The sequence below is a fragment of the Sciurus vulgaris genome (assembly GCF_902686455.1).
Source record: "Sciurus vulgaris genome assembly, chromosome: 2".
Lineage (NCBI taxonomy): Eukaryota > Metazoa > Chordata > Mammalia > Rodentia > Sciuridae > Sciurus > Sciurus vulgaris.
In genome coordinates, this window is record NC_136462.1 from 179,829,031 (window position 1) to 179,852,891 (window position 23,861).

At 50.1% G+C, this 23,861-nt stretch overlaps 1 protein-coding gene across 4 annotated transcripts; it reads left to right on the forward strand.

The window, feature by feature from the left end:
- The first annotated feature begins 5,417 nt into the window (after nt 1–5,417).
- LOC306654514 (vomeromodulin-like) lies at nt 5,418–23,783 on the forward strand. Of its 4 annotated transcripts, XM_079128206.1 has the most exons (14): nt 5,418–6,692; nt 8,779–9,265; nt 9,880–9,981; nt 11,065–11,220; nt 12,109–12,199; nt 12,511–12,568; nt 13,278–13,348; nt 14,469–14,615; nt 15,359–15,481; nt 15,775–15,842; nt 16,432–16,462; nt 17,988–18,048; nt 18,507–18,586; nt 20,394–23,783. In XM_079128206.1, exons 1-14 carry the CDS (start codon nt 6,386–6,388, stop codon nt 20,415–20,417), a joined length of 1,806 nt encoding a protein of 601 aa, XP_078984332.1. In that variant the 5' UTR covers nt 5,418–6,385; the 3' UTR covers nt 20,418–23,783. The 4 variants fall into 4 exon arrangements, with proteins under 4 accessions (XP_078984332.1, XP_078984330.1, XP_078984331.1 ...); XM_079128204.1 differs by having other exon boundaries at nt 18,507–23,783; XM_079128205.1 differs by lacking the exon at nt 20,394–23,783 and having other exon boundaries at nt 17,988–18,633.
- Nucleotides 23,784–23,861: the final 78 nt, after the last annotated feature.

Here is a 23,861-nt window from a genome sequence, read left to right on the forward strand (position 1 = left end):
CCTTCCTAAGTGCCATCTTGTCGTTTCCACAACAGGATTGCAGATGATTTTTACTTTTTTCTTAAAATCTTTTCCAAACTGTAGGTCACAAATATGGTTGCTTTTATCATTAGAGGAAGAAAAATGTTCTCATTCGCTCAGTAAATATCTATCAAGCACCTACTCTGTGACACAGAAGCAAGCAAAGCAAGCAGGACTTGTGCCCTCGTGGAACTGTGAGGGAGGTGACACTAGGCAACTCAGCCAGCAAAAGACACATGACCACAAATTCCAATGAGGGCCAAGAAGGAAAGCTCCAGAGTTCCAGGAGGCGATTAATGGAGGGAGCAGCCTTTTTGGGGGGTTGGGGTGAGGGGTACTGGGGATTGAACTCAGGGACACTTGACCACTGAGCCACATCCCCAGCCCTTTATATATATACTTTTTTTTTTTTTTTTTTTTTTTAATTTACAGACAGGGTTGCTGAGTTGCTGAGGGTCTAGCTAAATTGCTGAGGCTGGTTTTGAACTTGCCATCCTCCTGCCTCAGCCTTCTGAGCTGCTGGGATTATAGGCGTGTGCCACTGTGCCCAGCAGGAAGCAGTCTTTTTTAGGTGAGATGGCCAGAAAAGGCCTCTCAGAGAAGATATTTGAGCCAAGGCCTGCAAGATGAGCGATTCAGGCAAAACGTGGGTGGATAAAAGGGTTTCAGGCAGTGGGAACGGAATGTGCAAAGATCCTGAGATGGAAACTATCTAGATGTCTGAAAAACTAAAACTAAACCAATACAGCTAAAGTGATTAGCAGAAAGTGGTGGGGAGTGAGACTGGAGAGGCAGGTAGGGCTCAAACCACACAGGGCTCACAGGCCAGAGCCAAAAATGTGGAGAGGATTCTGTGTGCAGTGGTAAGCATTGTTGAAGGAGAGTGATGTACTACGAATTATGTCAGACTTTTAAAAAAATATCTTTTAAGTTGTAAATGGACACAATAAATTTTATTTGTTTAATGTGGTGCTGAGAATCGAACCCAGTGCCTCACACGTGCTAGGCAAGTGCTCACTGAGTCACAGCCCCTGGCCTATGTCAGACATTTTTAAGAGAAAAAAGAGACGGAGCCACAGCTGAACTCTTAGGACTCTGGGGATAGTGCAGGGGAGTGGGGAGAACCTGGTTTGGTTTGGTTCTATTTTGTGGTAGTGGGGATTGAACCCAGGGCTTTCTACCTCCGAGCCACATCCCCAGCCCCTTTTATCTTTTGAGACCAGGTCTTGATAAATTGCTGAGGCTGGCATAGAGCTTGCGATCCTCCTGCCTCGGCCTCCCGAGTAGCTGGAATTCTAGGCGTGCGCCACCGTGCTTGGTCAGCGTCTGTGATATGTTAGCAGAGTCAGGTCTGATCCATCCAAACTGATGACCCAGGGAGCCATATTTCTGCCCAGTGCCCTTCTGAAGTGGGTGGGCGACCAGGATGAAGGTGGGGGAGGCCCCTGCCTCGTGTGGGCTGCCACCTCCACACTCAGAGCTGCTGTCGTCTCAGATTCCATGATTCCCGAGAGAGAGAAGCAGGCAGGCCGCCGTTCCTTCACGGCACACTGGGGAGAGGGCTGCATGGGGAGCCGGCTGTCCTCAGGAGCCTGAGACCAGCGCAAGCAGAGATGGACCGCGTGTCCCTGCCCGGCGTCTGCAGGCGCACTGGGTCTGAAGGCCAGTGACTTTACTTTTCGGGCTGCAGTTCCTTCGTGGGATGATGCGGAAGGTGGTGATGCTGCCGCTACTGCTGACGGCGCTGACCAGCTGCTGTGAGGGTGGGGAGTGTTTTCCAGGAGCTCAGGGGTGAGGGTCTGGTGGTGGGCAGCAGCTTCCCGGCCAACCTCAGTGTGATTAAATCACACACCCCGCTCCTTCCTGGGCATTGTTGGTTCTCCGTGTGAAACCCAGGCTGGCCGAGTCCACAGATGGCAGCAGAGAGACACCCGCGGCTATCAGGGGCCAGAGAGAGAGAGAGAGAGAGAGAGAGAGAGAGAGAGCGAGCGCACGGTTCTGACGCTGGACACTGACACCCGTGGGTAGCTGGAGAGGCGAAGCAGGCAAACAGAGGCACTCTTGTCCCCGCTACAGCGGGAGGATCACTCAAGTTCAAGGGTTGGAGACCTGCTTGGGTAGCACAGTGATACCTCGTCTCTGAAAAACAGCGGAGACATCGGCAAATATGTCTTAAGGCAGATACTCAGCTTTGGGACATTTTTAGTGTCTTTGTGACAAGGCTGGTTCATGTGAAGAGTTTTACTAGAATATGACAAGAAAACTACGCTGTCACTGAAAATGAAAACTTCAGAGTGAGGCTGACGACAGTTGTCTATCTGCTTTCATTCTGCTAAACATATTATAAAGGATCCACTTTGTTTTCCATACAGAAAGAAAACCAAAAAACCCATACTGAATTGTTGCAAGCAAGGTGTCTACATGGAATTCACAGACAAATGGTTTAAGTTATTTTTCTTTGTTTTTTTTTTTTTTTTTTTTTTTTTTTTTTTTTTTTTTTTTTTTTTTTTTTTTGTTTTTTTTTTTTTTTTTTTGGTACTGGGGATTGAACCCAGGGGTGCTTTAACACTAAGTCATGTCCCCAGTCCATTTTTTTATTTTTTTAATTTTGAAACAGGGTCTCACTATATTGATGAGGCCTTGTTAAGTTGCTGAGTGAGGCAGGCTTTGAACTCACGATCCTCCTGCCTTAGCCTCCCGAGTCACTGGGATTATAGGTGTGTGCCACCATACCAAGCTAATGATATGAAATCTGAAAAAAAGCCTAATTCCAGCAACTTGAAAGGCTGAGGTAGGAGGATGCCAAGTGCAAGGCCAGCTTCAGCAACTTAGTGAGACTGTGTCCCAAAATTAAAAAAATAAAATAAAATAAAAAGGGCTCAGGATATAGCTCAGTGGTAAAGCCCCCTTTGAGTTCAATCCCCAGTACAAGAAAAAGAAAATTTACACCCAGGTCTGTCTGGCCCCAAAGGCTGCGAACAGAAACACGATCTATTTCTAAAGCACTGGCTCTTAACCTTTTATAGACCATAAGATCCATCAAGAATCGCATCAAAGGTACATCTCTAGAAGTGAATGTTAACACCAAATCTCACATGCACTGTCGAGGGATTCAGGACACAAAGTCCCCGTGAGAGGCCGCTGTGAATGGCAACTGCCGTGATCCAAGATGAACGACACCTCAGGCCTGAGACAGAGACGCTGAAGGGACCTCTGAGTTCCAGGGACAGAAGTCAAGCACAGAAAAGGGTAAAGGGATGAATGTGCCCACAGGTGTGTGCGTGTGTGTGTGTGTGTGGAGACAACACCTATGAAAGGTCAAACTCCTCCATCGAGGGACACCCTCACTCCGCCTAGCCTCTGTGGCCTGTCACACAGAAGCCATTAAGAATTGGCACCTGCCTGATCACTGGCAATTGATTCCAGCCAGGCCTTGGCCAGTCTTGAAAGGGCGCTCCCTTCAAAGGTCAGCAGGTCAAATCGCTTAGTCTGGGAACAAGGGGGGCTTGTCCCAGCTGATAAGAAAGGCTCTCCCTCCTTGCGGATCCTGGATTAGCAGATTCCTTGGCTGCCCTGAGGGGAAGGGGAGACACAGAGAGCCCAGAGGCCCCAGGGCCATCAAAGCGACCTCCCGGATGTGGCCCGCCCACTGGGGAGCGGGAGTCATTCTTTGGCTCTGGAGAATCACCCGAGGTCCCAAAATCCAGGGGCACACCCACCGATGGGTGGCACAACTTCCACCTCAAAGTTGATTCAATTTCCCTCAAATGTCCAAGAAAAACAAGACCAGGGTCTGCTGGGCTTTGTCTTCCATTTATCATCGTGTGTGGAACTCTCAGTTCTACCCTCTGAGGAAAGGTCAACTCTCATTTGTTCTGTGCATCTGACATTTCGGCAATAGCCAGAATGAGACCTTTGGCAAACGCAATTGTAGTTGAGGTTTGTGGCCAGAGACCAGGGGAGGGCAGGAGAGGCCTGCAGCCAGCATGCCCAGTCCGTGCCCAGCGTCGGGGAGCGTCCACCACCCTGGTCACAACCAGCCCCTTGCCCAGAGTCCTGTCAGGCACTAAAGAGCATGGCAGTGGGTTCCAGAAAGAATCCCCTGGAATGGTGGAGCCTGGCAGCCTTTCTCTGGAAAGGAAAGGAAGCCTGAGGCCCAGAAAATAGGCTCTGGAAAGTGGTGAGTCGCGGATCAACAGGCGAGAGGCAGCCTGGCCTAGAGGAGAACCGTGGGCTCCTGACAGGGCAGCCCCACTCCAGGGGAGCCAGGCAGGGAAGGGGCCCAAGCCGACGACCGGGCCCTGCCAGAACCCCCGGCTCCTTCCCGCTCCTTCCCGCTCTGCCATTTCAGGCTGTGGGTACATTCTGGCCCCCGTGCATCTGCTGCTTGTCGGACCTCCATGTGTCTATGTGGTTCATGTCACTCATGCCTGCGATAAATGTCCTTGGCAGACCATCCCTGTGCATCCTGGGCAAAGGGACCTCGTTCCTCCATCACAGATTCCTGCCCTGGGCTTGCTCACTCGGTGCTGAGTGCTGCTCTGCCCAGGGCACCGAGTGGGCACCAGGAAGGGCCCCACAGGACTGGTACCTGCCAGCCTAGCAGACCCTTCTGCCCGGCCTCCCACCCAGGGCCTCATGGCTCCGAGCAGACCTATGAAGGTGTAAAATAAGAAGGGGACAGACACGCGGCCTGACTGCCTCTTCCCAATAAGCTCCAACCACTCCAAGCCTCTTCCAGGAAGCCTCAGACCCATGGCGTAACAACGAGCAGGTGCTGACCTTGGCGGACAGCCCGGGTCACGCCGCCCTTATCAGCACTCTTGAATCATGTCCCATCTTCTCTGATGACTTTTTCAAGAGACATCGGTCTATAAAAATAGGATGCAGCTTTGCCATCGATAGTTCAGAGGCAAGAGCAGGAGGAGAGGCAGCTTCTGAAAACTGTGACCCACCAACACCAGACCAGGTAAGAACTTGCTGCATCAGTGCACAGAGGAGAAGGTCGCGACTCTGGGTGGAACAAGCAGAGGCCTGTTCACCTAGGGACCCGTATCCAGGACTTGAGCGTTTAGAATCTAGCAAGGGCCCCTCCCCAGCGGAAATACAGAACAGTCTACCCCGCGTGGGAAGGTGGGTAACCAGTGCCTGCTATGGAATTGCTTTTAAGAGAATGGGGAATGTTGCCGAGCGTGGTGGTACCCGACTGTAATCCCAGCCGCTCAGGAGGTTGAGGCAGGAGGATCATGAGTTCAAAGCCAGCCTCAGCAACTTAGTGAGACCCTGCCTCTAAATAAAATATAAAAAGGGCTGGGGATGTGGTTCGGTGGTTAAGCACCCTGGGTTCAATCCCCAGTACCAAAAAATAAATAAATAAATAATAGACTAATACCAAAGGTGGTGCCAGTCCAAGGTGGAACAGACAGTTGCTAGGCAGATGTCCTCGCAGGTTCCTTTTGTGCAAGGTCGTGGCTCTGGTCAAGTCTTCTGGAAATAGTCCTCATTATCAGGCACGCACGTGCAATCCCCCTTCACAACTCCCCAGCTTCGTTTACTTATCCTGGGGGTTGGGGCTTGACAAAAGTCACTCCTTGTTGATTCTGGCAACTGTCACATTTCGAGAATAAAGACCCAACAAAACCCTGACTTTACAAAACTTAAAGCACTGTGGAAGGTAAGTAGTGAGGAACTCCAGAGTCTACTTTCTCAGAGGAAAATACTGCTAGAGACCTAAGCTTCCACATCAACCTAAACTTCGAGGGTAAAGCATTTGGGAAATCGTGCTGAGAGAGGAGTCTGAGAGCAAAAGGTAGGAGGTGGTCTCCAGAGGTCACCTGACAGCAGGGGTCTGCTGGGCTGCCCCAGCTCTGCCCCCCACTCAGACCCGGAGAGAGACCCGGGGCCTACAGTGGAGGGCTGGTGGAATGACCAAGGACATTATGGGTCAGGGGCTGAGCACCTGGCCAGGACCCAGTCGGCTCATGGGACAGACATCGAAAGGCACTTTCCAGTGAAAAGAGGTCAACCTGAGACGGCAGCTGCGGAACTCAAGTCTCCGGTTCCCCAGCTGCCAATTAAAAATCGGGCCAAGATGTTGAACTGAGGAAAGTGGCAGGGAACGTGACCCGAGAGGTCAGGCCCTGGGCGGAGGTGGATGGTGCTCCAGAGCCGCAACTGGACGGTGGAGTGCATTTATGCAAAGTGGAAGTAGAGGTGGAAAGGGCTGCGACACTGTGCTGGGACAGTTTCCCAGGGACAGTGTGCAGCCTAGAGCTTCGCCTCATGAGTGGCACCGCCCTGAGAGTCAGAAAGCCACCCAGCTCAAACGTCCGTGACGGCCTGCAGCCCCTGGACACCATGTCTGATGCAGCCCTCCTTCACAGGTTTCACCACCAAGATGTGGACTCTCTGGGCTGTGGCCATCCTGTGGGCCATCAAGGCAGGAGCCCTCGACGTGCCGCAAGTCCCCTCAGTGGTGGGAAGCCTTCCTGTCAGACAAGCCGATGTGCCCAATCTGAACCTTCCCCTTGTCAGTGGGCCACGCCAGCAGGTCCTCAGAAATTCCTCAGGGCAGAGGAGCCCTCTTCCCAGAAAGCCCCGGGCCTCGAGCACGAAGGGCAAGTGCAAACCCGCCGTCAAGTACTTCCTGTCCAGCAGCAAACTTGATGACTGTAAGTAAGGCCGTGGCACCCACACGCCTGCACGCCAGGCACAGTGTTCAAAGCCCAGAGGGCTGGCTCCACCTCTGCACACGAGGGGAGGCCTGGCACGTCCCCAGGAGCTATAGAGAGACGGCAGGCTGAGCCCCACCCCTAGACCTTCTGGTGGGCCCGGGAGCCTGGCTATCTAACCAGCTCCAAGAGGAGGAGGAGGCTAACCGGGCACTACCCACACGCAGCGGGAGGGGCCAAGCTACCCAGGACAGGGAATCCTTGGATCCCGCAGCTGTGACACTTATCTGGAGACTCCACCAGCTCTCACAGTTTCTCACTGGGCCCCACGGGTGTTTAAAAGCTCCACCTGGCTTATCAGGAGCTAGAACGTGGGAAATCAAGGTTCCATCCCCAAACCACTTGACTGGACTTGCCCTCTCCAAACTCCCACTTCACTCCCTCCAAGTCTCACCTTCTTCCCAAGGTAAGGACCTCTGCCACTCCGACAGCCCCACACAGGTTGACAGCACAGGAACTCGGGAGTTTGAGGCTTGAACAAGAAATGGCTTCCATTTGGGAAGCCGAAAGAGGGTAGGACTTGTTGGCAAAGGAAGACAGAGCAGGAAAATCTTAGTAGCTGTGGCCTTCTAAGATAGCATGACAGGGTGACAGAGGGGGACATAGAACCTGAACCAGTGGCCACCCTAGCCAGGCCACCAGCCCCCTCATCCACTGCTCTGCCTTGAGGAACACACGCCCATCTCTTCCACATCCCTCCTTACTTGAAAGTAAGACAAGTTCGGACAGTTGCTAGAAAAACAGGGGGTACCTTTCAAGCAATAACTCAGTGGTAGTGGCTGTCCATTTCCTTTTCAGATAAAAAAAAAATGCTACAGTATAAATGGGAAAATATCCCTGTGCCACCATCTAGCTTAAGGAACAAAGCCAGCCTTGGGGCTAGACACCCTCATCCACGCCCATGCCAGCTCATCCTTCCTCCCTGTCCCCTACCCTGCTCAGAGGAGGCCTCTAATCTGATTACTTTTCCCTAGCACTTTTAATCTTATGACATGTGGATATTCCTTATCAACAGAAGCGATAGCACTACGTGTTATAGTTTCCAGAACAGGCGGCCTGCTCGCTCTGTCCCTGGTCACTCATTTGGGGGTGGCCATTCATCTTCAACGCTCTATCCGACTGGATGAGTCAGCCACAGTTTATGTATACATGCTATTCTGGGTTTTTTATACTTTTCTGTGACCTGAGCAATGCTGCTCCAAATCCAACACGCATTCTAATGAAGGTGTCCTGGGGTGCATGTGCCAGAGACCCCCTAGGGCCTAAGTCTGGGACTGAGCTGCGTCCACCTCACCCCACACAGGCACAATCTCAGAGTGAGAACTCTGGACGAAGGAAGCAGCAAGGCTCCAAAGGCCACGGCCACTAGTTCCATAGGGGCTGATGTCAGGGGACATCCCCCACAGCTACTCTGCTGGGCCAGAAATGTCGTCCTGGGACACTAATTTGGACATTAACTCAAAGTTAACCAATTAACTTCAGCCCTGAGGCCAGCAGGTTGACCACCACCCAGACTTCATAGCCTTTTCCTTCAGTTCCTACTAAGACCACGTAGAGCCACAGTGGTGGCTTGGCAGCTCTCCACTCCAAGGGCTGAGCCTCTGCCCTTCCCACCAACATTGCGATTCTACCTCTCCCTGCCCAGATAATCCTGGAGGGAGGGAGACACAGGTTAGCACCTGCCCCTGTCCACAGAAAGCACTGCCACAGTGGAAGGTGAGCGCACGGGGGGCTCTCTCTCAGAGGTGGCTCACCCCAGTGACCCTCAAGGAGAAAAGGAGGGCGGGAGAGGGGAAGGGGCCTGGGCAGAGTCACACTGATGGAGAAGGGCAGGACTGAGATCTCAGACTCCTCGACCACTGCCCCAGGCGCCCCACCTTCCCACCCAGGCAGCAGTTCCTGTCCCAGGTGCCTGGACAGGTGCAGAGACTGGACCCAGAGTAGCAAAGACCATGCCCCAGGCGTCAGCTGGACAGCAGGGCACGGAGGCGGCGGCGGCAGGACGGTGTCTCTCCATCTCTTTCAGACCTGAATGCCACCCTGCCCCCGCAGATAGAGCAGCTGCTGAAGTGCGAGGAAGTGAACGTGGCCGGCATTCTCGGGGAAGTGCTGTCCATGGTGGGCAAGTCCGGCCTGCTCTCGCTGTTGGATCTCACTTCCTTGCTAGATATAGGAGGAGATGGTGGCCTTGGAGGGATCCTCAGCAAAGGAAGCAGTGGCAGTCCCCTGGACTCGCTCTCCAAAGCCACTGGTGCTGTCGGCAACCTGCTACCACTGGGTCAGGAGGCTCTGGGTGGCCTCCTCCCCGGCAGTTCAGACAAGAATGGCGGAAAAGGACTCCTGGACAGCACCGGTTTGTCTAGTCTCCAGGAGCCCCTGAGCGATGTGATGGAGAAAGCTAACGGCCTCAAGGAATCCGCCCAGGACGTGGTGAAGGGTGCCCTGCCGCCAGGAGTCAACGACGCTGTCTCGGGCCTGCTGGGAAACATCGACCTGGAAGAGCTCTTGCTGGGGTAAGTGCCTCCTTGACCCTGAGGCTCTGTGTCTCAAAAGCTGCTTATTTGAAGGGCTGGGGAGATAGTTCAGTTGGTAGAGAGCTTGCCTCACAAGCACAAGACCCTGGTTCAATCCCTGGCACAAAAAAAAAAAAAAAAAAAAAAGATCTGCTTATTTGGGATGTTCAAGTTCAACCTCCAACAATCCCAAAGGAAAGCCACAGTTACCTCTTCACAAAGCAACATATGAGCTCCAGCTGAAATAGTGCCCAGGGGGAAATAGAATCCAGATTTCTTGTTGTTGTTTGTTTTGGTACCAGGGATTGAACCCAGGGGCACTTAACCACTGAGCTGCATCCCCAGCCCTTTTTTATATTTTATTTAGAGACAGAGTCTCACTGAGTTGCATAAGGCCTCACTAAGTTGCTGAGGCTGACTTTGAACTTGCGATCCTCCTGCCTCAGCCTCCTGAGCCGCTGAGATTACAGGTGTGCACCACCGCACCCGGTCAAATCCTTGAGTTTAAACACATGAGCAGGCATGGGAGCTGAGGGGCCACGGGAATGGACAGTAGCTTCCTAGGTGTGAACCGGCCGGTATTTCTCCTGATTCTTGATGCTGTCACTTTGCAGATTAGAGGTCCAAGAAGTGACTGTGAAGAGCATGGATTCATCTGTGGCAGGCAATGAGATCCACGTCGAAGCTACCACTACTGCCACCATAGGTGGAAAAGGGTGAGCCTGTTTTCACAACGGCCAGCTGAGTCACTCAGGACCAGAGCTCTAAGTTCCAGTGTCCAAAGGCCAGGCTCAGAGCATACAGTGTGCCACAAAGTGGGGGAGGAAGGTGAAACAGGCCACCATATATAGCTCCCCTCAGCCCCAGCCCAGAGGTGAAGGCTGGAGATCGGCTCCCAGGGAGCTTTGTCCTTTGATGGCGTCAGCAAAGACATTCATGAAAAATCTGCCCACATTGATGTCCATGCAGTGAAGATAGAGACCCCAGAGAAAAGGTCTCACTGTGACATCTACACTTGTCTTGTATGAAATGTGCCTTCCAAATTAAAAGAGCCCACGCAGGTCAAGCACCGTCCTGATCAGTTGGGGAACAGAGATGACGTAAATAACCTGGGGGAGCCACAAGTTCCAACATTCCCGCCCCACTCATTCATTCATCACCTAATACACAGTTAAGAAACATCACCCTGGGAGAGATGCCACCCGGGCCACAAAGAAAGGACTAAAGGCAGCCCCCTTTCAGTGAGCATCAACCTGTGACGGAGGAGCATGTCACAGGGTAGGCTCTGGGCACACAGAAGACGGCAGGGACAGGCCAACCCCACTGGGGAAAGAACATACCCATGGCTAGGACACGCCGCACGCATCTCTCACTGTCCCGACACCTACTAGGACTTCACGGAAGCCTCCTTACAGCCTCACCAGAAAGACAGTTCTGTTTCCCAACTGGAAACCAGTTCAGACTGGCAAAAGCAATTTCAAACCTCACCCGAAGTCACACACTGGAACACAGCAGTGCTGGGATCTGAACCCAGGCAGCCTGGCTCCGGTGTCAGTGTCTGTGACCCCTACTGTTAGCAGCGCCAGGAAAAGCCATTAGAAAACCTGCCAGATGTTCACAGACTGTCAACCACAAGTCAGTCTCTGTACTCCAGGGTCGGGAGAAGGATCAGGGCAATCTGGGCTGAAAAGAACATCTCTCTCCCCGATTAACCATGACACGCAAGGCTGATTCCCCAAAGGCCTGCTTCTTGGCCTGACCCGCCAGACCTAGTGTCACCTGCGTCTTGCTCTCCACAGCCTAGCTGGACCCGTAATCAACATACTGGGATTTCAAGTGCAGGCAGATGTGACTCTGAAGATTGCTATTTCTGCCAACAACACCCAATGTGTCAACCTCGAGGTCCAGGAAACACATATCAATGCCAATGAAGTGACCCTTCAGATAGTTAAGACGTAAGTAAGCCCATTTTTCTCATTTTCTGGATCAACTAGCCTAGGGGCTAGACTGTCCCCACTGGTACCACCCTGAGATGAGCTGGTTCAAATCAATGGTTTGAATGAGCAGTATATGGAGGCCCCAGAGAGAGGTCTCTCCACCAAGCCTGCACTCTAGATGCTAACTACTTCATAATCCTTCTATATTTTACATAAGTAATACATTCATCTCAGTCAGAACTGAAAAGTCTCCCTCCCAGCCAGGTCTTCCTCCCTGGAAGCAACCAATGGACCCAGGTTCCTCTGCTTTCACAGATGATTTTTGCACATGCATGTAATTTTGCATCTGTGTGTTCACATGCAGGAAGGAGTAGATGTCAGACTGGGGATATAGCTCAGTGGTAGAGCATTTACCTAGTACGTGTAAGGCCCTGGGTTCAGTCCCCAGCACCACAAAAACAAAATAGAAAAAAAAAAAAAAAGAAGATAAAGAAAAGGGTAGATGTCACATAAACCTTTATGGGCTTTGTTTCACATTTTAAAAAAATAGCTGGAAACATGTTTAATCAGCATAAAAACAGCTTCTTCATTCTTTGTGACTCCCTGGAATTACCTCAGGAAGATGCACTATGATTTCTTTAAGCAGTCCCTTATCAGTGTTCACTTTTGTACCCAACCAAAATGAACAAGATCACAGATGAGTCTGCCCACCAGTGCGTGGTGTCTGCAGAGTGAGCTCCTCCAGATGACCGGTGGGCCAGCATCCTGTGCTGGGGTCATTTTGAAGGTAAAGGAATCAGGTGCACACAGAGTGAGCAGCAGGACAGCGTTGTAGCTCTTCCAGCAGTGGGTGGGCTTGTCCAGAAACGTGAGAATCACTAGGTTCTCCATGTGCATCTTTCCCAGGGTCACAGAGACTTTGCCTTTGCCTCTCCCTGTGCCTTTGCCCTTGAATGAACTTGTCCCTCAGCTGCTGACAGTGGAGCTGAATAAAAAGGTACGTGGTGGGGAGGAGAGGGCACCCCCTCAGAGGTTTGCCCCACTGGGGATACCTGGGGAGAAGCCTTGTCTCAGAAAGGGCCTGATGCCAGGAACCTCAGGAAGGAAGCCCGGGCCCCCGAGTCCTCACACCTGGGTCAGCAGGACTCTGGTCAAACAGCTCACCGCCAAAAAGATGGACCTCGGGCTGCAGGGAGGGATGGAGCACTTCTGCCAAGGAGGCCAAGAAAATAGGAGAGGGGACAGGGAAGGAGGATGGGGAAGAAAGAGGAGCTTCGCTGGTACAGCTAACTGGGGATGACTTCACAGGTGCAGGAAACAGACTCCTGTGACATTGCTCTCAGTGACTTCAACGACTGCAAGAACTGTGAGTACAAACACTCGGCCCCCCTGGGGAAGCCCCGTCAGTGGGCAGAGATGCCAAGGTTCCTTAGGGGATTCCACGGGGTGACCGACCAGACCACAGCAGGCTCTGAGATGCCACAATCAGCTCCTGGTTGTGCCCACCACCTCTCCCCAGTGCCCTCAGGAGAGGGCTGTCCCAGCTAACCTTTCTCCAGGCCACTCTGACTTCCTCCCCAGAGGGGAGGAAGGGCCCCTCAGAGACTCTAGGCGCTCCTGGCCCAGACACTTTACAAAGCACACACAGGCACAGTCTGGTCAAGGCTATCCTAGCCCTCACCCCTGGGAGCCTGGGAATCAGGAAAACCCTCCAAGTCCCCAAACACATGCCCCGAGGAGGGACTCACAGGATACCTGAAATGACAACTGAAGCAGGAAACCAGTGCCATTTGCTAAGTCCCAGAGTAGACAAATCACAGGACTCGGCCAGAAGCCGAGTTTCCTCTCGGGAGGTGTGGGCACACGGGCAGGGGCAGGGGCCTGGTAGGCTTCCTCCTACAGCATCCTGCCAGATTCCTGAAGAGAAGCCACTGGAGGGTACCAGCTTTCTGCTTGGGCTCCAGAGAGCAGGAGATGTCCACTCTGGTCCCCGTGGGAGGACAGCAGAGCGCTTAGGGCACAAGAACTGTCGAGGACTGTCACACACTCCACGCTCTCTCCTCTCTCCCCTGCAGCTACTGGCTTGTTCAAGTTCCAAGTTAAAAGCTCCAGGATTTCCCCGCAAGGCCTTTCAATCTTCTACTGCGTAAGTGTTCCTTGTGCTTAGGGAGGCTTGTGGGTGAAGGCTGGAGGCACAGCAGGACTCACAAAACACCTTCTCCGATCCCCACACCTTTACCCGGGGCCCAGTCCTAGACTTCCACCACAGATCCCGAGCATGTGTTTTCTTCCACTCAAGTCCACTGGACAATGCCCTGCGAGATCTTCCAACAGAGAACCACACTTGACCTTCAGGATCTGCTCAGCACAGATCTAGACACTCAGTGGATAATACATGACAAAACAAAAAGTGCTCCCTCTTCCCAGCCACCCTCCTCAGCAACAGGGAGGGCAAGGCCTGGGCCAGGAAGTGTGCTGAACGTTTCAAACTCAGCTTCACTTCCAGAAATTCATCATCCCAGGTACAGGTATATCAAAGCGCAAAGAAATACATGATTCCTGATGAGATTAGAAAAAACAACCAGCAATAAACAAAAAGGAAATAGCTAAGCCAAGGATAAGAGCAATCCAAATGTTTAAAGTTTGTGTCCAGAAATGCTATGCATGTTGTTAATGTTTTTCAAAGTATAGTAAAAATCAAATGGGGTATGCAAGCGAGACCCATGGAATACCAGGGATGTTTGGCAGGAATCTCTCTTCCCTTTTTCTTCCTGCTTCTCTAAATCATCCAGCTTTCCTGCCATGTGGAGTTTACATTTTATAAGCAGAGAGGAAAATGTATACCAAAAAAAGGAGTTAGTTAATGTAGGTCAGAGTATCTATGAAATGATTCCTTGACAAGAGGGGCTTTGAAAGGTGGGAGGAAGGAAGGATCAGGGCCTTCCGGGCTGAGAGGACATGTTGAGGACAGGAAGCCCTGAGCCACCGAGCAGACACGCCTTACTGGAACCCACACGTAAAGGGAGAAATTGGCCTGGAAAACGAGGCTCTGCTGCTTCTCCTGGAAACATCGGAGGTTGGGCGGCCCATTGTATCAGGGCCTCTCGCCCCTGGGTCCCGCTCTGCAGTCACCACAGACCCATCACTCCCGGTCACCCGCCAGGGGGCAGCCGATCGCCCCTTCAACACTGGCCAGGCCCCCTCCACCTTCACGGCCAGGCCCGTCAGTCTCTGACTGACAGCCTTTTCTGCTTTTCTCTCTCCAGGCTGAAGCTACCTTTGGCAAAAATACAGTCCCTGTCCTTGGAGGTGTTCTCCCTCCAAATCCTAAAAATGCCAACATTTCCATGACTCTGTCCCACATGATGCTCAAGACAATCATCACGTATGTCGCCAAGCTGAGCTCTATCAAGGTAAGCATCACCCGCGTGGCCCCGGCCACAGTTCCACTCTGTGCTTCGGTCAGTCTGTCAACTCAGAGTGAGGAGGTCGGGACGCAGATGGGTCCAGGACATTCTTCCCGGGATAAGTACGCTGATGCCCTGGGACTCCACTGTCCCTTGGTGGTCACGCCGGCAGGTCCCTATTTACCAACAGAAAGCAGAGAGCAGGAGAACAATCCATCTCCGTGTGCCAGGACACAGCCAAGTGCCGTATATCTGATGTCACTGTATCCTCACGACAGCAGAGGTATTCTTATTCCTGTTTCACAGGACGTAAGGGAGAGGATGACTTCACCAAGTCACAGAAGGTGCAATGGTACTGTTTATGTACACATGAGGTTCCACAGTTCTCTGTGTGCCAGGCTCGATTTGAAGCAATACGTGTTCTTAGCAGCCTGTCCCCATATGATCAGCCCTGTCTTGCTACAAGGGCACCAAGAGAAACAGTCTTCAAATATGATGAGGCGTAAGAAGGAAAGCAAAAGTTCATGTGACACGCCCCACCATCCTTCCAAAAAACAAATGAGATAAAGGGAACTCTCTAGAAGGGGACTTTGTCTGTTAGGGTTGCCTCAGCTGCTCCAGCCTCAGCTAGGTGACACTAAAGGACTGAGAAGTGGAGGAATGAATGATGTGAGCGAGGCGGGAGCGGCTCCTGAGACGGCATCCGCCGCTCCCTTCCTCTCCACACTACCCGTGACTCCTCACCACAGGCAGACGACCTGGAGGCGAGCATCACCAAAATAACCTACGCCTTCCAGCCAGAAAGTACCATCCGAGCCACTTACTGGACTGACATCAGAAAGGACAACGAGAGCTATGCTACCGGGAAAACGGTGAGTGTGGAGACGTGGAGCAGAACCGAGTCATGAGGGGGAACTGGGAGCAGTCGTGTGCCAGGCGGGCAACTGCGAAAGCCCTGGGGCCCGCAGGCCTGGTGTCTCCAGGGTGAAGAGACAGCCAGACCCCCAGTGGAGAGCAGAGAGAGCAGTCTGACGGGGAGCAGAGGCCAGGCAGGCTCCCCTCTGGACCTGGCCTGGGCCTGCTGGTCATCTCATAAGGGGACGTGTTTTTGAGTAGTCAGGTCAGGGCGTTAGGATTAACTCACGCTCATCTTGCCTTATTTCAGACCTTGGTCATCTCCCATGAGTGCAAGATCTCAAGAGACAAACTGATCGCCAACATCAAACTCCAAGGGTAGGGTGATGACTACGTTCTTCTCCTGCAAATGTGAAAGAACATGAAACCCAATTCCAATCCCAGGAGCACAATAAGGCATGAGGCCCTTGGGAAATACTTGGATAATTACAAGGAAGTCAGATGGAATTTTAAACTCATAGGCTGTTACTCATCTTAAATTGTCCCTTAAATTTTTTCTAATTCATAACTTTCATTAAGAAACAAATGAGAGGGCTGGGGGGTGTGACTCGGTGGCAGAGCACCTGCCTAGCATGTGCAAGGCCCGGGGTTCCATCCCAGCACTGCAAACAAAAAGCAACTGAGAGATGGACGGGTATGGTGGCACACCTCTGTAATCCCAGCAACCCAGGAGGCTGGCACAGAAGGATCACCACTTGGAGGCCAGCCTCAGCAACTTATGAAACCCTGTCTTAAATTTTTAAATAAAAATAAAAGACTTGGGATGTAGCTCATAGTAGAGTGCCCTGGGTTCAATCCCCAGTATAAAAAAGAAGAAGAAAAAGAAACAACTGAGATAGTAAATTCCGAAATTGAGTTGTAATTTTTATATGAACCTAATATTTCTCTGTATTTTGTTTCCGCACAGATCTGACCACAGTGTGAACCCCCCTGATGCCGTGAGTTGATGTGGTTTTCAGTACATTTACCTATGGTATATGAGAACTAGTTTAATGCCAGACACTCAGTGACACAGGGACTCTGGGAAAGGTCATGAAGACTCGGTGACAGATACACTGTGGCATGCCACCTTCAGTCAGTGACCTGAGAAGGGCCTGGAGTCTGTGCTCCTGGAGTGTCCTGAGTGCTCCAATGTGCCAGCAAGCCTGGGACCCACTGGAAGCATGAAAAGACGATCCAGACCTCATCTGACTCCACTCCCAAGGGCATCTCATAAGCACAGTTTCCCGTGGCCTCAGCTCCCGGTCCGTGGCTCCTGCCCAGGTTCCATGGAGCGACCACGTTCCATGGGCAGGCACATGGGTCTCAAGAGGATCCTGGGAGGAGAGGAGCATGCAGAGTCAGAGCAGGGCCCAGTGACCAGGCTCTGGCAACAGAGATGGAACTGACTAAAGGCTCATCAACCAACCTGTGCAGACATTTATTCTGAGCATGTTTATTTCTTAATTTGAGAAATGCTCAGGCAGCACCTGCCGTGTGCTTGGCCCCACCAAGACAACATGAAGCAGTGACAAGGTGCCTAACTCAGGCACTGACATTCCAGGGTGGGGGCCAAACGAGTTCATGTGAATATGCAATAAGTAGGCCAAAGTCACCGAGTCTGGGAGCCACATGTTGGATGGAGGCCCACAGCAGTCACCTAGAGAGGCAGATCACATGATTGAGGACCTGGGTCCCCGTGTTAGCCCTGAGATAATGGGGGCTGGTTCAGCAGAGAGGCAGACTTGGGATCATCACCAGCCAGGGATCCCTTCATCTCAACTTTGCTGGGCAGTTACATCTCAAATGTGCCAGGCTCTGCGTCCAGGGGAGCATTCAGAGGCCTCATCTAACTATTCACCTGACAGGTGACACAGACATTCATGCAAATAGTTGCCAGTTGGGCATGAAGAAGACAGAGTGGAGAGAGCTCAGCTGGGAGGCTGAGAGTGAGTTTACCACACAGGTGGTACCCGAACTCAGTCCTTGCAGGACTTGGTGGCACACACCAGGGACAGTGTACCAGGGAGGGGGAACCACGTGTGCAAAAGCTACGCAGCCTTCACTTACAGGCCTGCAGCGGGAACCAGGCAGGAGCAGGAAGGGAGGAGAGCACCAGAAAGGAGGACCACATCTGGGAGGGCCTGACTTTCTTGCAAAGGAGGGAGCAGCACTCAGCAGCAAGGGGTCCTCCAACCGCTCAGGGTTTGCCCTGAAGGCACAGGGCAGACCCCCGTGCCTACAGCAGTGTCTGGCACTTAATAGACACCAAGGCAATAAAACCTACTGAAGGGCCTTGAAACTCTCAAAGATGCAGAGGCCCGAGGGGTGGATTGAAGCCAGCTCCCCACCCGGCCCCGTCCAGTAACAGATATTCTCATTAGGAAAAGATGCAGGGCCGGAAGCCTGCTGTCCCTGCCTGTCACTCCGAGCGGGGACACCTCTAGGAGGCATTGATGGACACGCTCTTCCCATCTCTTGCAGAGCGACGAGGTGCAAGACTTGCTGTCTGCAGTTTTGAAGAAGTTCTTGTCTACGGTTAGCGGTATGTGCAACCTGGAAGCCAGTGGTGCCGAAGAGGTCCCGGGCGTGGTCATGCGGTGCTCCACAGAGTGCAAGACGTTCCATCGCCACCTGGACGGCACTTTTTTTTTAAGATAGGGGAAATAGTATTTGAGATATAAAAATGAAAACCAAAGCAAAATGCCTCCTACCAAGTACCTAAAGAAAGCTAGCCTACGAAGTGTATTTGGCACCAACTCCCTCATGCTACTCAGTAGAAACATGGCTGGGTCACCAGTCATGCACCCATTCAGGTTCCTTGCTCCCCCACTCTCAACCCCCAACCCAACAGACAGGGAGAGACCGTAGGTCTTCACTTGGGTTGTTCCTCTGAGTGGGCAGGCAAGTGAGTTCTCCTAGAGCCACATACTGTGGCTAAAACAAGCCACCCGGCTATTTGTGGTTTCCTTCAACTCATAAGAAGGTCCTTCTTTATTTCAGAATGGTTTAAACAATGGAATGTACCACCGGGAGTAAGCTCACAGCCCATGGTCGATGCCAAGGTTACCGTGATTAAATCGGTAAGAAATACAAATATTTTCCTTTTTTGCATTTTGCAGTGCTGGGGATCAAACCCAAGGCCTTCTGCATGCTAGGCAAGCATTCTACAAATACTTCCCTTTTGCACCAAAGCCCACTCTGGGCTGGGACAGGAATGAAGGGAGCCAGTGGGCCCTGGTGTCACAGTCTGTTCCTGGCTTCCCTCTGAGCTCCATCCCTTGTCCCCACTCCTTCTCAGGTAGAACTGCTGTTTGCTCCTTTCAGTCATCTTACACTTCCTAAGAATCCATGACCGTAAATGATCAGATAATCTGTCCCACCGCCCCAAAAGGGCTCCCACATTTACCTGAGCACATCAAAATGATTCCTTTGGACAAGTCCCCACAGTGTATGACACAGCCTGTCACCTTCTGCCTCATTGGAGCCTGACTCAAATTCCCCTTCTTCTTGCCTATCTAAACTTGAACCCAGAAAAAAACTGAAGGAGATCTTCTTCCTTAAAAACAGTTTATAAAGTATGAGATTTTCATTCAATACTTTCAAAGTAAAAGATCACATGACAAGGATGGAACCACAGATGGTGTATGAGAGTTAAGAGGTTTAGAATCTCCTAACCTTGCTGGACACAGTGGCCTACCCCTGTAATCACAGTGACTCAGGAGGCTGAGGCAGGAGGATCGAAAGTTCAAAACCAGCCTCAGCAACTTTGTGAGGCCCTAAGCGACTTAGCAAGACCCTGCCCCTAAATAAAATATAAAAAGGGTTGGAGACGTGGTTCAGTGGTTAAGCACCCCTATGTTCAATCCCTGGTACCAAAAAAAAAAAAAAAAAAAATCAACTTTAGAAGTTCCTCCCCTGGCCCCTTTTGGTGGTGACATGTTCAGCTTGGTAGAGGTTTTTGTTGTTTTGTTTGTTTGTTTGAGAAGAGGTCTTGCTGTGTTGCTCGGGCTGGCCTCAAACTAGCAACCTCCTGCCTCAGCTTCCCAAGTACTTGGGATTAAGACCTGCACCAACCCACCCAGCTATAAGTTCCACTGTTATTACGTCTGATTAATGAGTATGAAATCTGACCAGTAAAACATCTACATCTTTCACTTTGGCTCCAACCTCACAAGCTGCACCTTCCTGGTTTTACTTAACCCTTGAGTTTCCCTGTATCTGTGGCCAAATCAACTTTAGAGGGTAAAAGTATGGTAAAATCAGCACTTGCCTGGGTGTTAGTTTTCAACCTCCAGCTCTTACACTCAGTGGCTGAGCAGCCTTGGAGACACCACTTACCCCCTCGAGTCAGCCTTAAGTCAAGGGGTTAGATCAGATGAATGCCAATTGTCACAGCTACAGATGATAGAAAGCCAGCCCCGAAATGCAACAGTAAAAAAAAAAAAAAAAAAAAAAAAAAAAATGACAGGTTTTGAACAGCCAGGTGTGCTAACTTCACCAGTGGCTTGATGCAGGGTCTCCACAATGACACCAGAACCAGTCTCTCGACTACCCTCTCTCTGGATGGGCTCTACTCTGGAGCTACGTGGAAGCCTCCACCTACCAGGAGCTTCGTCCTCTATTTCTTTTTCTTATAGTTCAAGTAACAATCACCCATGGGGGGCTTGTTCACCTCCCCTTCCCTGCAGCAAGCGCCCGGCCAGGACCAGAGCATGCGAGCTGAGACTGAGTCGGTCTGTGCGTTAGGTTTACACATCACTGGTTGTCTTGTTCGGTTTGCAGTACCGGGGTTTGAACCCAGAACTCCCTCAGGCTAGGCAATGCTCTACCACTGAGCTACATCCCCAGCCCACGCGTAACTGGTTGTCTTTTAAAATTTCTCCACAGAATGATCTTCAGGCAGCAAGCTGAACCCAGCACACCTGAAATATTGAGCCAAGGATGTCCTTATGATTGAGGAATCCTGTAGAGTTAGTCTTAAATACCCAGTATCCTATGGAATTGCATCAAGAAGGGCGAAAACTCAAGGATTCTTAGCACTGTAATAATCAGCTCTTTAATAAACAACTGTGTTCATGCAAAAATATGACTCAATTGTTTTCACTTCCTATATTCAGGAATCTCTTCGTATGTTATGACTAGTCAAAGAAAAATTTAAAATATGAATGACAAGAAAATCCACCATTACCTAGTGCACTGGGGACAATCATGACAATGGGTGACTTCTCTTCCTGAGTTTCCGCCCCTTTCCTGTAATACTTTGGATCTGGATGTCCCCAGAGGCCCACGTGTTGAATCCCAGCTTGGCATTCCTAGAAGGCAGGGCCTGGTGGAAGGTCTTTGGTCGCTGTTTCCTTGAAAAGGGACCCTGGTTGCTCTCTTTTTGATAACTGGCCTCTAGATGAGTAGTTCTGCTCTCCCACATACTTCCGGCCATGATGTGCTGCCTCGCCACTGGCCCAGAAGCAACAGAGCCAATTACACTGGAACCTCTAAAACCATAGGCCAAAATAAACCTTTTCTCTTTACAAGTTGATTATCTCAGGTGCTTGTTATAGTGATGGAAAGCTGACTAAAACACCCCCCAACTCTAAAAGCTTTGTTTTGTCTGCTGGCCCAACATGAAAATCATTCAATTGCTCCATGTTAAATAAATACCAACGGGCACAGTCCAAATGCAAAATAGGGTGGAACAGGGCAGGTAAGAGACTGGCAACATTATGAACCAGGAGCAAGGGTTCTAAGCCCCAGGTCAGGGGCTACAGCTGGCCAAGTGACCTTGAGTAGAAAGCCAAGCTAACAAATGCAGAGTGATAAATGCAGAGAACCCAGAAAGAGGGTTGCTAGGAATACAACCACCACTCTATGCCAGGCAGAGACCCTCTGCCCTGCGCAGTGTCTGCATAACATGTCTGCTTTAGAACCAGAAGAACTCAGATTGTGGACACAACGATCGGATAAGGGAAGTGGGACCAAAAATTGGCCTTGCCTCATAGCAAGGGACAGTACCTAAGGCCAAATTACACTATTATCATCAGCACTTTGACCAGACCTAAGGCCTTGATTTCCCCCTGGGTCAGTCCCTCCACAATAAATCCCACTATGGCAAACAGTACAATCCACCCAGCTGTTCTAGCCACACCCAGGAGCCATTCCAATTCTTCTCTCACCAATACACCAAGTTCTGTTGATTTTGCCTCAAGAGCAAGTCTCATCTGTGCACTTCTCTCCTCCACCAACCTAGTCCAAGTCATTCCCTGCTTCTGCTCTTGCCACCTATGACCCATTAAAAAAGACATATTTTTCCTACTTAAAAATATTGTTTTTTTGGTACCAGGAATTGAACCCAGGGTGTTTATCCTCTGACTTTATCCCCAGCCTTTTTGTATTTTATTTAGAGACAGGGTCTTGCTGAGTTGCTTAGAGTCTTGCTAAATTGCTGAGGCTGGCTTTGAACTCATGATCCTCCTGCCTCAGCCTCCCAAGCCACTGGGATTACAGGCGTGCGTTTTAATCATTGGTGAGAATATGGAAAAATCAAAGCACTTAATCACTGCAGGCTGCAGTGTAAAAATGGTTCAGCAACTATAGAAAATAGGTCAGCTATTCCTCAAAAAGTTAAACAGAATTAACATATGGCTCAGCAATTCCATTCCTAGGTATATATCTCAAAGAACTGAAAACAGGTGCTCAAACTCTGTCTATATTGTTTAAAGCAGCACCATTCACAATAGTCAAAAGGGACAAACAACTCAAATGTTCATTTGTGGATGAACAGAAAAACAAATGTGGTATATGCATGCAATGGAGTACTAGCTAAGTCATAAAAAGTGCTGTTAAATACAATGTGAATGAAAGTTGAAAACATGCTAAGTGGAAAAAGTCAAAGCCAAAGGTCACATTTTGTATAATTTAAATATATGAAATGTTCAAAACAGACACGCCACACACGCGGACGCGCGCATATACATATATACAACTGCCAGGGGGATGTGGGAAAGGAGAATGCGGAATGACTGCTAACAGGTACAGGATTTCTTTTTGGAGTGAGGAAAACGTTTTGGGATGAGACAGTAGTGATGGTTGCAACTCCTTGTAAATATACTAAAAAAGAAATACTGATTTATACACTTCAAAATGGTGAAATCAATGGTATGTGAATTACTTCTCAATAAAAAGAATAGAGCCAGGTGTGGTGGTGCACCTGTGTAATCCCAGCAACTCGGGAGGCTGAGGCAGGAGGATCGCAAATTCGCAGTCAGTCTTCACAATTTAGCAAGGCTATAAGCAACCTGGAGAGACCCTGTCTCAAAATAAAAAATGAAAAGAAGGGTCTGGAGATGTGGCTCAGAGGCTGTGCATCCATGGGTTCAATCCCCAGTACCAAATTAATTCATTAATTAGTTAAAATAAAAAGAGGAAAGAGACTGGGGATGTAGCTCAGGAGACAGCATTGCCTGTCAGCACAAGCCCTGGATTCCATCTCCAGCACCAAAAACCAAATAACAGAGAGAGGAAGGGGGTGAGGGAGGGAGTGAGGGAAGGTAGCTGACCATGTAGACAATGTAGATTTCAAAGCAAAAAATATTACCAGAGATAAATAAGGTCATTTCATAATGGTAAAGGTATCGATTAATCAAGGGAACACAGAAATCCTAAATGTCTATTTATCTAGTATCAGAGTTTCAAAGTATATGAAGCAAAATGTGACAGCAACCACAAGGAAAAAGTAGGTAAATGCACAATTATTTTCAGAAATTTCGATACCCCTTTCTCAACAGTCAACAGAACAACTCGACGGATAAGAAGGGATATTAGAGACTTAACACCCTGGACTGACAACAGTTGCAGAACTTTTTTTTTTTAATTGGAGTGTTTTAGCCCTGCATTCTGGTTGGGTTATCTCTACAAAATCATACATGTGTGGAATTTGATTTCAGTTTATAGAACAACAAATATTCCTGATTTGAATGTATACTAAACTGGAAGACATCATATTCTAAGCCACTAAATAAGTCTGAATAAATGCAAAGGATTAAAGTCATACAAAGTTTGCTTTGACCATGGTGGATTTAAATTTCAAAGCACTAACACACAGGTCTCAGGAAAATCCCAAAATCTCTGGAAATATTTGGAAATAAAAACTTAGTTTTAAATAACCCCTGGGTCAAAGAAAAAAAAAAGGAAAATTATAAAATATTTTAAAGCTAATGAAAATGAAAACACAACAGGTCTGAATTTGTACAAAACTCCATGGTGCCTGGCAGAGGGAAGGTCAGGGAGAGCAGGACTGCAAAGACACCAGAAACACTCCAGGGGGCGTGGGCAGCCATTTACCACCAGCAATTAAAGCCA